Source organism: Verticillium nonalfalfae, assembly GCF_003724135.2.
Source record: "Verticillium nonalfalfae strain VnAa140/NRRL 66861 chromosome Unknown scaffold_71, whole genome shotgun sequence".
NCBI classification, from domain to species: Eukaryota; Fungi; Ascomycota; class Sordariomycetes; order Glomerellales; family Plectosphaerellaceae; genus Verticillium; species Verticillium nonalfalfae.
This window is the reverse complement of record NW_021167296.1, coordinates 118,242-134,664: the sequence shown is the minus strand read 5'-3', so window position 1 is coordinate 134,664 and position 16,423 is coordinate 118,242. Positions and strand designations below refer to the sequence as shown.

At 54.8% G+C, this 16,423-nt stretch overlaps 5 protein-coding genes across 5 annotated transcripts; 2 read left to right on the top strand and 3 right to left on the bottom strand.

The window, feature by feature from the left end:
- Window positions 1-2,583: 2,583 nt before the first annotated feature.
- Window positions 2,584-4,119, top strand: D7B24_008262 (uncharacterized protein; the record flags this gene model as incomplete). The annotated part of the gene is made up of 2 exons (XM_028642354.1): window positions 2,584-3,993; window positions 4,060-4,119. 2 exons carry the CDS (start codon window positions 2,584-2,586, stop codon window positions 4,117-4,119), a joined length of 1,470 nt encoding a protein of 489 aa, XP_028493893.1.
- Window positions 4,120-4,423: 304 nt separating this feature from the next.
- D7B24_008261 (uncharacterized protein) lies at window positions 4,424-5,086 on the top strand (the record flags this gene model as incomplete). Its single annotated transcript, XM_028642353.1, has 1 exon — window positions 4,424-5,086. The coding sequence occupies one exon, from the start codon at window positions 4,424-4,426 to the stop codon at window positions 5,084-5,086; it is 663 nt and encodes a 220-aa protein (XP_028493892.1).
- A 195-nt stretch (window positions 5,087-5,281) lies between these two features.
- On the bottom strand, window positions 5,282-7,014 carry D7B24_008260 (uncharacterized protein; the record flags this gene model as incomplete). The annotated part of the gene is made up of 6 exons (XM_028642352.1): window positions 5,282-5,373; window positions 5,598-5,604; window positions 5,765-5,786; window positions 5,851-6,269; window positions 6,319-6,738; window positions 6,805-7,014. The coding sequence occupies 6 exons, from the start codon at window positions 7,012-7,014 to the stop codon at window positions 5,282-5,284; spliced, it is 1,170 nt and encodes a 389-aa protein (XP_028493891.1).
- A 2,287-nt stretch (window positions 7,015-9,301) lies between these two features.
- Window positions 9,302-9,947, bottom strand: D7B24_008259 (uncharacterized protein; the record flags this gene model as incomplete). Its single annotated transcript, XM_028642351.1, has 2 exons — window positions 9,302-9,467; window positions 9,529-9,947. 2 exons carry the CDS (start codon window positions 9,945-9,947, stop codon window positions 9,302-9,304), a joined length of 585 nt encoding a protein of 194 aa, XP_028493890.1.
- A 2,224-nt stretch (window positions 9,948-12,171) lies between these two features.
- On the bottom strand, window positions 12,172-14,461 carry D7B24_008258 (uncharacterized protein; the record flags this gene model as incomplete). The annotated part of the gene is made up of 2 exons (XM_028642350.1): window positions 12,172-14,144; window positions 14,200-14,461. The coding sequence occupies 2 exons, from the start codon at window positions 14,459-14,461 to the stop codon at window positions 12,172-12,174; spliced, it is 2,235 nt and encodes a 744-aa protein (XP_028493889.1).
- Between the last annotated feature and the right edge of the window lie 1,962 nt (window positions 14,462-16,423).

The following is a 16,423-nucleotide window of genomic DNA, read 5'->3' as shown; positions in this document are numbered from 1 at the left end:
GTCTGCGGAAAGGAGGCAGCTGATGTTAATGTAATAAATGATTCTAGACACATAGGTGTCCTGGAGAGCTTCTAGCCGCGAGCATTAGATCGGATCATACCTAGGTTCCCGCGATGATCATGTCAATCTTCACATTATCCAACGAGCGCATCTCTTTACTAGACGCCGAGGATGGTTTAATAAGAGCGTTCATGTGATTAATTACTCACACCCGAGAGTCTCGGTGTTGTAGAGGGGCAGCCCGGCTAATAACGGGGATGAATCAATCATGCGCTGCAGCCAGGACGCTGTCAGTCTCGGATGTCCCTGGCGCAAGATGTACTCAGCTGGACGGGATATCCAGGTCGACAACTTTCAAAGGCGATTACTCAAATGTGTGGCTGGGACGTGATCGGTGAACCTGGACGGTTGCAATCGCGAAAGGCGCAGCCTGCTTGTGGCAGAAAACCTAATGATCGCGTTGCCTTGTGCAATCGTCCCACTCTTGCAGTCGAATCCAGACAGCTTTGGATATGGCTTCACGTAACGAGAAAGAGGGCGTGCTTATGGCGGAACTTAATATTAAGCGAAAGGCGCTTCCCCGGAGTCAACAGGTGCCAGATACCAACAGTCACGCCGAATCGAGAACAAGACGATGGAATGCAATGCAAGGCTGTGACCAGGGATAACGTGGCTTCCATGCATGATCCGACTCAAACAGGACCTGCGTGCAGCCACCGGCCGGCAAACTTGTTGCCGTGGATTGCCCTCTCATTCTCACTGTCGACCCTGGTCCATGGGAAGTTGGATGACGCCTGACAGAAGCCGGCCAAGGGTTCAAGTTGCTAGCTGAACGTACTCCATCAAGGATGCGACAATGTCGCGGGAAGGGCGCAAGGCGCTGTCCCGCCGAGGAAATGAGCGTCGCCTGGACCATGACATAGATTATGTGGTCCGTCCGGCTTTGCAGAATGGCCTCTCAATGACCATACTTTGTTTTGTTGAGCCGCTTCGTGCAGCATTTTCCCGGCCGGTCGAGTCATGCTGGCGTACAGCACGAGAATTCAAGGCTGGGCACGGGAACAACAAGGGCTTTACGCATCGCCTGTGTCGGGTCAGACCGGACTTGCTAGCGGTCGCCTGGAAGACGGACCAGAACAGCCGATTCTTGGTGGCGTTTGTTGTTTATTCAGCATGTTGCTTGGTCAAGTCACCGCATCCGCGACACGGCTAAGGCGGTCAGTTGCCTCCGGTGCGCTACGCCGTCCTACCTCCGTAGTCTCCGGGCATGCCGTCGGAGATGTCGCTCAGGTTATGGCCAGTTCGGGAGAAGGAAAAGATTCTGCCCAAGCTTTGATAGTGACATAATACGTATGACCGACGGAATGTCATACATTGCAAAAGCGAGAGACATGAGTGGTACAACCTGATGACGCCCAGACATGACAGCGAGCGGGATCCTCTTTTGCCCCTCCAGCCCCCCGTACCCGACGCGTCCGACACCAGCAGGGTTTGCACCAACGAAAGAGGAAAACCGTGGTTCATAATCTTCTAGAAGGCTTCTGAATTGTGAGACCTCCAATAGAGCTAGTCCCCAAGCATCGACAGCGTCGGAGTGGTTCGGAGTCGTGGGGCACTAATTACGTACAGCCTTACGGGATTTCGGCACTGGTTACTAGGGGCGGAACAGATCCAGGGCAGCCTATGGGAGGGCACCTGTTCGAAGATCCAAGCCCCCAAGTGAGCCTGATCGGGAAGCTCGCACCTTGGCCCTGTTTGATGGCGAAGAGCCTCACTTCTTGGCCCGACGACATCCATCACAAAGGAAAAAAGACAAGCCATTCTCAGGAATGGGATCAGATAGTGCTGTTCAAGGTATCTGGTGCCAGGATTCAGGCCGCCGATCATGGATTTTGGATACTGACTCGACCCTGAGCAACAAAAAAAGACGCACGTATCTTTGGCCACGCTGATGAGCACACCCCCGACGAGCATCCGCCCCATTTGGTCCGTTCACTGCGTCCACACACTATTATCGTATGTCACAATATCCACACTATTACCCCTTTTTTACCCTTCTTTTACCCTCACAAAACTCTGCATCCTCGTTCAAGGGCCCCAGTTGTATCAGATGATGATGGCTTCCCCAAACATCGCACGCACGCGTCTGCCTCGTGCCCTGGTGAATAACGGGCAGAATACTACCTTTTTCGCCTTCGGGGTCATGCCAACTTTGCGGAGAACCCACGATGGCTTGCGTCTCCCCCGCATCCATCGCCATCAGTGCCGGCAACTGAGCAAAGCTTACTCTTATCTGTGGATGCTGTTCTGTGAGGCGTGAAACCTGGTCTCGATGGACCTGGGCCTGACCCACGACTGTAGTGCTAATCGGCCTCACCCCGGGGTCTCCGCGTTTGCCACCTATATCTAAAGCCCGTTCGTCCCTCTCATCCAGTTGTTCATTCCTTTCCAACAACTCATCGCTGCATTTGTCCTTCTTCAACCAACCCTTCTTCATAATACCCCCGTGAGCCCTATCTCAACATACGGCCGCGGAACCACCGCACTCCTACCTTCCACGTTCATCCTCCCTTGATCGACAACATGGACCACGACGAGATTGTTCAATCGCGCTACGCCGAGGCCAACAACGAGAAGAAGGCTCAAGACGTTAAGCAGGGCGAGGACAGCGAAAAGATGGCACAGGAGGAAGCCATCGCGCCTCAATTCTCCCGAGGCGCGCCCTTCGGCGAGGTCGTCGGCGAGGTCACCGACCTCAACCGTGCCGACCTGGAGAAGCAGAAAGCCGCCGAAGGCTCGGCGCATTTCCACCGCCTCGGCTGGAAGCGCCTTACCATTGTCCTCATCGTTGAAGCCATCGCCCTCGGCAGTCTCAGCATCCCCTCTGCGTTTGCAACTCTCGGCATGGTCGCTGGTGTCATTCTTTGTGTCGGTCTCGGTCTTGTTGCTATCTACACCAGCTACGTAGTTGGTCAGGTCAAGCTCAAGTACCCTCACGTCTCACACTATGCTGATGCTGGTCGCCTCATCATGGGTCGCTTCGGCTACGAGCTCGTCGGTGCCATGTTCGTCCTGCAGTTAACTTTCCTCGTCGGATCGCACTGTCTGACGGGCACCATTGCCTTTCTCAATCTGACAGACAACGGCGCTTGCTCCCTGGTGTTCGGCGTTGTCTCGGCCATTATCCTCCTCATTCTTGCGGTCCCACCTTCGTTCGCCGAGGTAGCCATTCTCGGCTACATCGACTTCGTATCGATCGTCCTCGCCATTGGAATTACCATCATCGCGACCGGTGTCCAGCGCGGCGACATCACCACGGCTGCCTGGTCTGCCTGGCCCAAGGAGAGCATCACCTTCGCCGAGGCCTTCATCGCCATCACCAACATTGTGTTCGCCTACAGCTTCGCCGTTTGCCAGTTCTCCTTCATGGACGAGATGCACACCCCCAAAGACTACGTCAAGTCGATCTGGGCTCTCGGCATTATTGAGATTTTCATTTACACTCTGACCGGCGCCCTGATTTACGCCTTCGTGGGCCAGGAGGTCCGCTCGCCGGCCCTTCTGTCCGCCGGCCCCACTGTCTCCAAGATTGCCTTTGGCGTCGCGCTTCCCGTCATCTTCATTTCTGGCTCGATCAACACCACCGTCGTTGGTCGCTACATTCATGGACGCATGTACAAGGATTCCATCGTCCGCTTCATCAACACCAAGATGGGTTGGATCACCTGGCTGGCGCTCATCACCGTCATCACCATTATCGCGTGGATCATCGCGGAGGCCATCCCCTTCTTCTCCGAGCTCCTCTCCATCAGCTCGTCTCTCTTCATCTCCGGCTTCACCTTCTACTTCCCCGCTATCATGTGGTTCATGCTCATCAAGGAGGGCAAGTGGAACGCCAAGGAGAACCTTCTCAAGTCTGCGGGTAACGGCCTGGCGTTTGTCATTGGTATCGTCGTGCTGGTTTGCGGTACCTACGCCAGTATTGAGGAAATTGTAAGTTTTCGCCACCCACCCTGATGAGTGTGTCGGGATTCAAATGCTAATTATAATCTTTCACAGAACCTCAAGTTCCGCAATGGCACTGTCAGCAGCCCCTTCAGCTGCGCCCCTCTGGCTTAAGCGATACGACCTTTATGATAGCTGTATATGTGATGTAGCGTCAATTAATGATTCCCTTGTTTGTACACCTTCACTTTTTTGAAAGAAAACCTTGAATGTTGTTTCTTGCGTGGCTGCTAGTGTGGTGAATCCTCCTGTCGGGATTAAGCTTTGACGAGTGACCAAGCTTCCGCCTATCGGCTCATGCATGTCGCAACGATGTGATAGTTCAAAGTGTATCCTATCTCACAATATTGCCCCTCGGAGATCCTTCCTTTGTGCATCTTTGTATCAACAACTTCGCCGCACTCCCTTCATACGCGATATGACCAATCAAACAGTCGTCGGCGAAAGGCCCAATGACACCGGAAGCGAGGACTTTTTATTCTTCTACATGCCTGATGCGTTGCATGGCGAGTTTTGCCAGTGGTATCCTTCCGTTTTCGAAGTCTCACGCGCAGTGATCCAAGATCTCGTGGGCAATGGCTTGGCCCCTGACGTGGGGGGAAGCGTCGATTCTACATCTGGCATCCCTGCCATGATCAAATTCAATTGCGCCGAGCAATTTATGATGCTTTGCAAGGCAGCTCGCTTCAGCGACCACGATCGCCAGCGTCGAATTATGGCAACTGACAGCCCAAAAGAACAGAAGAGACTGGCAAAGCTGACCGTCAGCTTTACGGAAGCACGATGGGACGAGGTGAAGAGTCAGGTCGTCGAAGCTGGCAACTTGGCCAAGTTCACTCAGAACATCCATCTCCAGAGGAAGCTGTTGGCTACAGGCGACAGAATACTCTGTGAAGCGGCATCCAGAGATCGTGTTTGGGGAATCGGGTATACGGCTAAGCATGCAATGTCGCAAAGAAAGCATTGGGGGGAGAACAGGCTGGGGAAAGCTCTGATGGCTGTTAGGACGCGACTTCGTGAAGTTGAGGAAGAGCAGAGACGCGTTGAGAGACCGTGGGAGTACAAGGAGACTGTCACTTGAGAGGTACCGGTTCAATTTGGCTTTTATCCATTCGCTCACCGCAGCCAAGGAAATGGGCAGCGATCGAATACTTCAAATTTGGACAGTTAGTTTGCAAACGTTATCAATTTTGAGCTCGACACCTGATACGTCTCGTCCAGAATTGACTCAAGCCGTGTCGAGATCGAGCCTCAAGGCGTCGTCAAGACCTTTCATTCAGTAGGCGTAGAAAACAGTTGTCTCATCTTCCGACTGCCGGATCTTCTCGTTCTCTTGCTTCAGCCAGTACCGCATGCCCCACGCGCCAGCTGCCACCAGAATGCTTAGAGCAGCACTCGTCGACATGGCCATCGTGTAACGAGGCTCGTCAGACTCAGGCCATAGGTACGGCGTCCAAATGAAACTTGCGACAGCCAAGCAGTTCACGATGGCAAGAGAACAAGCCTTCTTTTCTCTTGTTTGCGAACAAGTTGCCGACACCCATCCGAGGATAATCGAGTTGCAGGAGTAGGTACCCACGGAGAAGACGCACATGGCAACTAATGCGACGGATTAGCCTTTTTTTCCACGGTAATAAATATAGTCCATGAATGTGGACGAGAAGGTAGTTGTTTAGGAGCTCGTATGAAGAGAGCTAGCACGGAGGGGCTCATACAATACCGGGCGCCGGTGTTGAGGGTTGCACACCCTAAGACAAACCCAAATACAGCGATCGCCTTTCCTATGGTGATATGCCTGTCAAGGTCAGCAAGGCAACAGGAGACTTAGACAGCAACTTAGCTCACCATGTGCGTTCATTGAATCTACCAGATGACCATGACCAAGCAATCGAGACAAAGCCAGCAATGAGATACGGCGGGCACGTAAGAACAAGGGTAATCGTTTGGTTGAATCCAAGTGTGCGAATGGCAGTGGGGAAAAAGTTCTTGAATCCGTTTGCTCCGAGATGGCCGTGCTGCATAGCCACAAACAGCCAGACCTTTGGATCCTTGGCAGCATCCAGAATGCCTGACCAGGTTGTAGTCTGGCCCTGGTTTGCCACAGTATCCTCTTGGGTTCTTTCATGGGCTAGCTTACGCTCCTCTGGTGTCAGCCATTTCGTGGTGAGGGGCTCGTCAGGAAGGATGAAGAAGGCCGCGAGAGCGACGATGAGCGTGGCAGCGCCTTGTATAATGAAGAGCCATTGCCATCCCGAGATGCCAGCCTCCAGAATGTTAGCGATCTTTCAAATCCCAATCAAGAGTTCTGCTTACCATGCCGTGCATCTCAAAGATGCCCAACGCAATCAGACCAGCAAATGCTGTCGCAAGGATATTGCCGGTGTAAAGAATTGAAATGCGCGTGGCTAATTCTTTTCGTGTGTAAAAGGTTGCCAGGATGTAGAGGGCACCTGGGTAGTAAGGAGCTTCGGTGATACCCAAGAAGAAACGGGTCAGCAGCAGGCCGGTGTAGTTGCGACTAATCGCCGTGAGCCCGCTGATGATGGCCCACACAGTCATGCATGAGGCCATCCATATGCTGGGCCTAATTCGGGTGACCACCATGTTGGCTGGGATGCCGACGATGACGTAACCGACGAACAGGATGGACACGCATGTTTGGTACTGTGATCCTGTGAGGTTTAGGTCTTTCTCCAGAGTGTTGAGTTTCGCAAGGGCAATGGCGTTTCGATCCTAGTGTTAGATATTAGTTTCAACTTCCTACATGGGTCGAGTACTGCGACGACATTGTGCTCGTACAAGATAGTTCAACCAATACATCAGCCAAAGAATAGGCATGATCCACCAGTCCAGTTTGCGGACAAGTGCGATCTCGCGGGGGTCGGTTTTCTCGCGGGCGCCGGAGTAGTCCCGACGTTCTTCGACTTCACTCTTCAGGACATCTTCGGTGTGGATGGGCGATAGCACAGCGCCATCTCCGGACTTTGCGGGCTGGATCGTCGGAGACATGGTGGAACAAATGACAATGACCTGCTATCAGCGGAGAACTGCGACCAAGGAAAGGGTGCCAGCAGCTTTTCCTTTATAGGTCTGAAATATTGGCCTTCTGAAATCTTCCCCGGTCCTCGATGATCATCATGTCATGCCAAGGGATCCTCCAGGCCGACTGTTTGCTTATTGCACCATCGTATCTTTTCGGGATGCAGTGTGGGGATCCCAAGACTAACGCGAGGCTGGTTGCACTGCGTGTGCGCCAACTGCATCGTCCTCGCCGTTTTTTTGACGATCACAACTACATGCGTGAGGGGTTTATCGACGAGACCTGTTACGGGGACTTCCTTCGCGCATTACTTGTTGATTCCACGCCAACTCTCTCGCCAGCGAGGAGTAACTGATCGACAAGAACTAGCCACCAACTAAGCTTGGTCTGCATGTGCTCAATGGTCAGCTCAGGGTGAAAACAAGCTTAACTTGATTAGAGTGTCGTGTCGACCAGACTCATGTGCCAAGGAGCCAGGATGAGGCCAAGAACATCAGCGAATTTCCCCGCATACCGTCCTGCAGACGTCGGGCAGAAAGCCGCTCCATGATATCCAATGAGGAAGGAATCCGGTTTCGCGCTCATTCTTGTCCCATGGGGTTCATTGATGGGGTTAAACCGGTCCCCGTGGGGAGGGAAGAAACTAGGGAGCCTGTACATAGTCGGGCATTGTCGGAGACCGGGCGAAGAGTATCCATAGCCAAGTAACGCCTCCACCGGGACCTTCTGATGGCCGGGCTTAAGGAAGAGCCATACATGTAGTAGCCAATTTATTCAATTGCTGGTTGTACTTCGCTTCAGCGATTCATCAACCGAATGGCAAACCACGAACCGTCTTATGCGAAGTACGCCGTTTCTATGGCACATTACCACAAAGCTCTCACGTTGCTACAACGTAACACCCAAGATAAGTGCACTTCGGAATGGCCAGATTAGCAATAATTGAAAGAAAGCCAGCTTATCCAGCGGGGGTTTCCAAGCTCGGCTATCGATCGGTGCATGGTCCTTTCACATTTAAACGACTCGGAAAACGCGCCATCGGGTTGCTTTCCAGCACCATGACCGAACAGGCCACTGAATGCATCCATCGAAGGCGGTTTTATCCGCAAAGGCGTTTTGCCAAGGCCTTAAAATCAGCCTCCTTCCTCAGGCCACTACTGCTATGGTGTCAGCTCTTGTTCAAATTTTCAACACGGGTTGCCGGGTCTATGATTGTCGATAATCATTAGGACCGTGCTTCATTCCTGTCATAGCTTCACAATGGTGGATAGATTGCCTGAAATCGGTCATTTTGGTAGGTTGTATACGGAGAGTGCGGCTGTAGATGAGCTTTGGTTTCTTTACGACATGAAGCACACGATAGCATTCAGGATGGGCTTGTAAGAAGAAGAAGAGAATCCATCGTGATGTGGACTACCTCCCTTCGCACACCTAGTTCTCGGGGATCCTGCCCGGCATACGATGACGCGTCTTGTTACATGAGACATAGATTGTGCATGTGATATTTTTTATGGCGCAGAAGGAATTGCCCAGTCCGGCTCCGTCACGGCATGTTGTTGCTGCAGGGAAGCGCTCGGAGCTTGCCACTTGGGCCAAGATAGCAGGCAAGAGATTGTCATCTGAATGACGCATAGAAGAGCGCCCTCATTCGCGTGTATTCAATGACTTGCCTTTGGTCAAGCTGGAGAGCGAAACAGTTGGTGTCGGTGGTAACGGCAGGATACGCTGGCTTGTTTGCCCGTGTTGACCTCTACCCCTTTCACAAGTTTATCGAGCTCTTCCACACTTTTGTTTTTTGTTTGCTGAGCGTGAAGTGTGGCAAGTTCGCCTAAATATGTTACGATTCAGGCTGTGGGGGCGAGTAATGAGGCCTGGTGTGCTGGTAGGCAACGGTCTCCGGTGGCGAGATGCGGCAGTCCATGTTCGTGGCCATATATGGGCTGACGGATGAAGTTCATGGCTAGTGCAATGTTGTCTGCCACATGCTAGTCAAGGTACGGTTCTCTCATCGTTGTACCTAATCAACTTATGGGTTATCTTTGGTACGTAATTCAGGCGCGTGCGACGCATGACAGTATGTATGATGCAGCTACCATCGACTGATTCGGCTTACAAGTGCTAAATACGTTCCAGAGCTGGTTTCGACGGTGAAGATGGCAGCATACAGCAAGGAGTAACGAGAAGTATCCGAAGCGTAATAATTTAAATGTACCGCTGAAATGACATTACTAACATGCTTTGACATAACTAAGCCCCTCAAGCCACGGCTGAAATCTCCTTCACCGGCACCGTCAGGTCAACAATGCCACACGTGATGTCCCTCTGCGAGTAGATCTCCCCAATGGTCCAGTTACTGTTCTCGGTATACGTCTCCTCACAGTCGAGCTTCACACTCTCTCCGCCCTTCGCCGTGATCGTCGACCTGTACGTGTCAGCATGAGGTGATCACTATACACAACCAAACGTGGCGGGGCCAAACTTACGGGTACTGCGGGTCGTCGAAGCAATACCACCTCTGCGCGACCTGGACCTCTCCGCCGGGGCGGTCGAAGCGGAACGTGGTCTGCGACAATCTCGGCTCATCCTTGGGAACGTCTCCCTTTGGCGCCTCACACTGGTAGTCAACATCGCCGTAGAAAAAGTCGTTCAGGCTGCTGCTCGAGGCTTCGCATTTTGTCTTGGTGCCGAGAATGGCGTTTTCTAGGACGAAGGAAACGTAGCCCCACGAGTTCTGATGCGATGGGGTCGAGAAGATGTAGTTGGCATGGAAGTCGAAGGACTTCAGCTCCCATGACTTTACGGCCGATGTTGTTGAGAAGCAGGTCTGCTTGTCAGCGCGGGAGAGGATGGGGCTGGCGAGGGCCAAGGGGGCCAGCAGGAGGGAGAGAAGTGAGGCGTGCATCGTGATTGTGACGATGTAGATGTCTTTGGTGTTGGAGAGTACTTTCGGATGGAGGTAATTTAAAATAAACGTGCAACTTAATGCGTATGTGGAGTGAATGCCGGATAGGAACAGGTGTTTTGGAGAATCCAGGAACGCTTCAAACGTGGACGATCCACGCGTTATATACCAAAACATGTCCCATGTTCATCTTTGCCATGAGCACTCCCTCTGAGAGAGACTACCCGACTGCATTACCATGATGAACGATTGTCGGTTCCAAAAAAAAAAAAAACCCCAACCACCAGTGATGATCATGACCATGACGTAGCACGACGCTCGTATACCCCTCCAGCCGCGACCGTCGATCGAGTGTAGTTGTTGCGCTCCGCCTCAGCCTGTGAACCCTCCGACCAACCCCGCCAACAAGGGCGGCAGCAAAGAATCCGATCGTTGCGTGCGGCGAATGGCGAGCGCAAGGACGACGAGCATCAGCGGAGACCTTTCTCTCCTGTGGGCTTGCGTCGATCGCCGCCGACTTGGAGGTCGGGGTGGTTCGTGACCGCAGATCTGTTCGTATTTCGGCCGACGCAGGGTCTCTTCAGACGTTCGATGGCGAGAAATCGGGGAGGCCGGGTTCCTGGTGGAGTGCGAACAAGAGGTGCTGGCTGCTGCTCCCGTCCACCACCACGAGGGGCCATGTCTCGGGCATACAGTATTTGCAAGACACGACTCTTGTGTTCGAGAAGTTTGTGCCCCCTTCTCCTCCGACCCAGTGGCCCCGCCTCCAACAAACGAAAGCATCAGTATTTTCAGCTCCCATGGTACCTGGTTCCTGGCTACGCGCAAGAGCAGGCCCGAACGAGCAGCAGAGAGTAGGTGAACAAAGCTGCAATCGGGCATCGGCACCGCGGGAGGCTGCCTGGCGGCTGGGCTGCAGGATTGATCGCCCGGCAGACCCATGGGGGGGGGGGGCGCGTAGGATCCCTCATCACTGTTCCTCAAGGCCACTGGTGACTGGTGACCTCCCTCCCCTCCCCTCATCCACAAGCCATGCTGGGCGCGGCACTTGGACCAGGTGCCGAAGCTCCGATCCCTGCGCCTTGGCTGTCCCGTGTACCCCTCTTCCCGCCTCTCTTTACAGCTACTTTTCTAGAGCCTTCGTGATCATGTCTTACCTGTTCTGGTCTGCACCTTGACACGTCGTCCCCTTGCCAGGGGAAACGAGGCCGCCGAACAGAGTATCCAAGATGCATGCTGTGCTGTCGCCCGCCGTGCCTAGACGAAAGCAATGGCTCAATGTCTCCGAATAGCGCCGCGCCGCCCACTCCCGACTCGTGTCCCAAATGAATCAGGCGCAACGTTGCAATCGCTGTCAACCAACCTCCTCACCGCCAACGCGGGCCTCAGTCTTGAGAACGTCCATCGTCGCACGGCACCGGTCGCAGTCGGACGGAGTAGAGCCTGCTGACGCATCTCTTCAAGGGACCGACCGCCGTCCGTCTCTCGAAATAGGACCTGGGCTCTCGTAATGCCACTGACCGCTTGCTTGACTGCAGCTTGCAGGTTACACTGGTGCCCTCCTTCTTTCGTGTAGTGACCTGTCATCTTCAATCGATGGTTGTCCCCCCTGCGCCCGCGCCCCGGCAATGTCATACTGCCATGAAGTGGGTGGTGGGCGGCCAGGGATCAAGCTGCTGGCGCATTCGGTCAACAGCGCGCGATTGGGAACCCCACTGTTCTCACGACGAGGCGACGAGGAGACCGACGCGGGAGACGGAGACTACTAGCTTCAGCGCAACCGCATGCGGCACCCTCAACTGCGACCGAAACGTCGCCCATCAGCAGCGGTAAACCCAACAAGATCGAGAGCACTGAAGGACTTGTGTCCCAACATCCTCACGGCGACCGACACCCGGGATCGGAATCCTCCATTTGCTCCGAGAACCCCTCCTCCCCTGTAAAAAATGTAAGCACTTAAAATGCACTTCGGTGACTCAATCTCGGTGCCTATCCAGGACTACATGTCAGCAAGTAGGAACAAAATCATATCATCCGATCCACACACCACATAGTCATAATGCTGAGTAGGATCCGTAATTCAGTAAAAAGTGATTGATTTGGCTGCTGCCTAAATACTCGCTCCTAAAGACTATCCACCTCCTCATTACCGTAGAGTGCTTCTGCCCCCTCGTGTCTCATGAAAACTATCGTCATGCCCCCGAAGAAAGAATGAAGACACGACTTAGCATGAGTTCATCGGGCATCCGACCATGGTGCCCTTGATATCTCCCGAGACACCGGCGAGCTGCAGAACGGCGCCGACGACACCGCCCATGCCCTCACCGGCAATCATACCGGCAGCAATGGCGTAGGCGTAAATCTCAAAGCTGACGGGCTTCCACTTGCGCCAGACGGCCGAGATGATGGCACCGAGGAGAGCGGCGTTGGTGAAGACGGGGCCGGGAATGACAAACGACAGAGCAATGGCGCCCCAGTTGGGGAGGTACTCGCGGTACTTCTCACGCTCGCCGACGAGGTAGTGGCGGCGGAGGACTACCTGGATGATGGAGAGGACACCCATGACGATGGAGAAGATGCCGGACGACAGCGGGATGCTGACATTGGGCTCGGTGACGACCTGCGCAACGGCAGCCCAGGCGCCGACAGAGGGGGCGCCGAAGGCGCAGTGGCCGCCATCGATATCCGGGTTGATGATGCAGGGGTAGGCAGTGGTGAAGAGGATGAACAGACCCGGGGCGAGCCAGACTGAGACAAAGGTGCCGATGGCCTGAGCGATGAACTGCTTGATGGGAGGAGTGCCGAGCAGGAAACCGGTGCGGAAGTCGGAGGTCAGGGCCGTTGACACGTCAGCGGCACCCGAGGCGAGACCACCGGCCACGAGGTTGACGCGCTGCGCGTGCTGCACGCCGTATCCCATGCCCGAGGTGGCACCACCGATGACAAGCTGCGAGGCCTTGGCGGCTGCCGTCAAAGGCGTCTGGTCAGTCACGGCACCAATCTGGATGGCCAAGAAAGAGAAGAGGAACGCCAGCACCAGCGCCAGGATGGTCAGGCCAACGTGGATCTTCCACTCGACGGCCATGAGGACAATGGCGAGAACGATCGAGGCCAGCAGACCAGACGTCCACATCCACATGGGGACCTGATCCTCAGGCGGCGAAGGGTCCTTGACGACGTCTTGCTCCGACGACGTGCTGTATGCGTCGGCACGCTTGGCGAAGAATTCGATGCGCTTGCCCCGCTTCTCGGCCATCGAGTGGATTGAGGCGCACGAAGAAGACCAGAGGGCCTTGACGCCGTACGAGATGATCCTCCAGTGCACGGCCAGCTCAGCCATGGAGGCGCACACCATGATCATGACACCGGGCCACAGCAGCCAGTACCGGGGAGACGAGGGGCCCTTGCCGATGTTGGCCAGAGAGTAGAAGCTGTACAGACCATCCCACTTCGGGTCGCCGTCGGAGACGTCCTTGCCGATGCACTCGCCGTAGTGGACGAGAGCAGGTCCGATGACACCCCATGCGAGAACGGAACCGGCAAACATGGACAGGGCAGAGTTGAGACCGATGAGCATACCGGAACCGATGAAGGCAGTGGTCCACTCAAAGTACCATCCCCAGGACTCAATGTTCAGGGCCCACGAAGAATAGCCGCTCCAAATATGGATCCAGGTGAAGAAGTGCCAATCGTACAGAATGCCGACGGCATAGTACGAGACGACGCGGTGGACGATGCAGACGACAAACGCCGTCGACACAGCCTTGAGCTTGCTGAAAGCCTCCTGAGCTCCCGAAAGGCCGGCGTGCATAGAACGGATGGTCAGCGCCGCGGCGGTCGCGGTCGGAAACATCAGGCGCAGTTCGCGCGCAACGCGAATGACGAAGAACTTGCGCAAGGGGGTAACGAAGAAGATACCGAAGAAGGCACAAGAGATGGTCAGTGTGAAAATCTTGCCAATGTCGTTCTTGGGCGAGTCGCTGAGCAGACCAAGACGGTACATGGCGGGAATGCCAGCCACGAAAATGCCGGCGAAGCCACCAGCACCAGTGGCAGCAGCCTGGACGATACTGTTCTCCTGAGGACCAAAGTAGCCACCGATGATGGGGATGTTGGTCCGCGACATGAGTCTAAGGATGCCGTAACCGAAAAGGGCGCCGAACATGCTGGCGAGGAAGGTGAAGCCGGTCTTGAGACCTTGACAGGAAAGTCAACAGTTGTTGAGGGTTGTAGTTGAGAGACTTTGACCTACCTAGGTACACATTGGATGCGTTGACAAGCGATCCGAGAATGCAACCGACGACGACGGCACGGATGGTGAGGGGGTTGCCTTCGGGAGGGAGATCGGCATCCATCTTGAGGGGCACATAGAGGTCCTCCTCGTGGTGTTCCTCATCGTCGGCGAGCTTGGTCGACACATTGTCGACAGTCGTATTCTTCTCGTCCAAGGGAGTTGGCGCACCGATGCCGTCAACAGCGGAGGACGCGTTCACGGTGTCCTTCTCGACAGACATTTTGTAGGCGTCTGAAACAGATCCTCGGGAAGCTGGATACAATGCCAGGTGGGCTGGAGGGACAAGACTTCAAGGCGAGAAACATGTTCGCATCGATAATGGGCGGCCATCATATTTATCTCCAGAGGGACAGACTCGGTAGCACACCACCCCAGGCAACGTGGCGCCGTCCCTCTCGACACTCACCTTCCTCACGCGGTATCGGTCCATGAGACATCAGTGTCTAGTCGTTTGCGGGGTGGATAGTCGGGTAGGAACTGGACATGGGAGGGGCGCCCTTGTCCGACGAGGGGTCCCCGTACCTCCAGATGATAAGTCTCGTCTCACCTGCACATGTCGAGCGCTCGCCGGCTTGCTATTCGTCTCGTCAATTCGTCAAGGGGTCTGGAACTACTACTCCAGCAGGCTACCCGAGTCCATGGATCCAAGATAAGGGCGTACAAAGATGGAGACCCAAGCTCACGCGAAGATGCCTGTGAACGTCGCATCTGTGCGGCCATCGCGCACACAATGGAGACTTTGGAGTGCGCTGATCCCAAACCAGACCTGGAAGTTCCCGACCACGAGGTCGTGTACGCGCGCATCCACATTCTTGATAACGACCTTCCTTTGTGGGAAACCCAGTGCGGCTCTATCCGGCTACAACGGCATTCCTGGCATCGAGCCCCAGGATACTTGCGCCAGACAGCAGTGGTGTGGTGGCCAACCGTCGCCGTGCTGGGCCACCCAAGGGCCCTCGGGCGATAGCCAAACGAACATGCTCGTAATAGGGTCTGCAATCGTGGAGAAGGTTTACGTACTGACCAGTCACGGCCAACATGAGATGCGCCTGAGCAGGGTCTGGCGCAACATGGTGTCCACGCAGAGCCGCACCAGGACGGCTCTTCGGCAGGCGTCGCATCGGAAGTTGGCAGGAAACGGCATAGCTTGGCAGACAACGGTCGGAAATCAAGCTCGATTCGAGGAGGCGTTTATCCGGATCGCGCCCTGCGCGCCAATTTGCCAGTCGCCGGGTGGCCACCAGATTGTGGCTACCGTTCTAGTGCCAAAGCTAGAAGGAGGCGAGTCGTCAAAGGGGCCGAGGTTGGGAATTGGACACGCGCTCGTACGCATTCTGGCACGTTGACCCATCCAAGCAAACCCCGATGCCCCTGGTCTTCCTGTAGCCCTGTGGTGCCCAGCCGGCTTCCTGCTGCGCGCCCAGCCGGCTTCCTGCTGCGCTCCCGGCCGTAGGGCGACGGTCAAAAAGCTTAGCTTGACGAATGCTTGCCAGGGTCCGAGGTTGTCGAACAAAGGGCGCGTTGGATGAGGAAAAGAGACCCCTCTTTGCAATTTCGGCCGAAATGGCGGAGGGTCTGGTGCGTCGGGCGCCTCCGGCTGTGAGCTTTGAGACACTGACTTGTGATTGTGACCAGCTTCTTTGATGACGGCCCCAATGCGCAGATTAAACATTCAGGCACACGCTGAGAGTACTTATTAAGTTCGCCTCGCCTCTCGCCGGAAAAAAGAGGGTAGAAAAAACAAAGGGCAAAATGGTTTGCCTGCTACACGGGGGAACAGAAATAAAGTGTACGCATGTACCGTCTCGAAAGCAGCAGTGAACATGGCCAGCCCCTTCTTGAAGCCGTCAGCTGCTTACCAGACGACACCATGCGAAAAAGGGTATGCATTATCCGTCTTCATGTGGATTGATTCACTTCAGGATCCATCTCCATCTCCACCGTGCCACGGAACCGCACAAGCATCCCCCGCCATGCTCGCGTGGTCTGGAATGTCTGGAGTTCTCCCCTGAGGCATTATGGGTCAGTCGCTCGCTGTATTCAAAACAGAGCTGTCGCTTCCGACAAGGGTGTTTCGTCATGTGACCCGACAGGAGGGGCGACGGCGAGGGTAGAGGCAGGGCGCTCCGGATTCTCTTCACTGAACGAAAACGATTGAGGGCCCCATCAGTCACCCCCACGT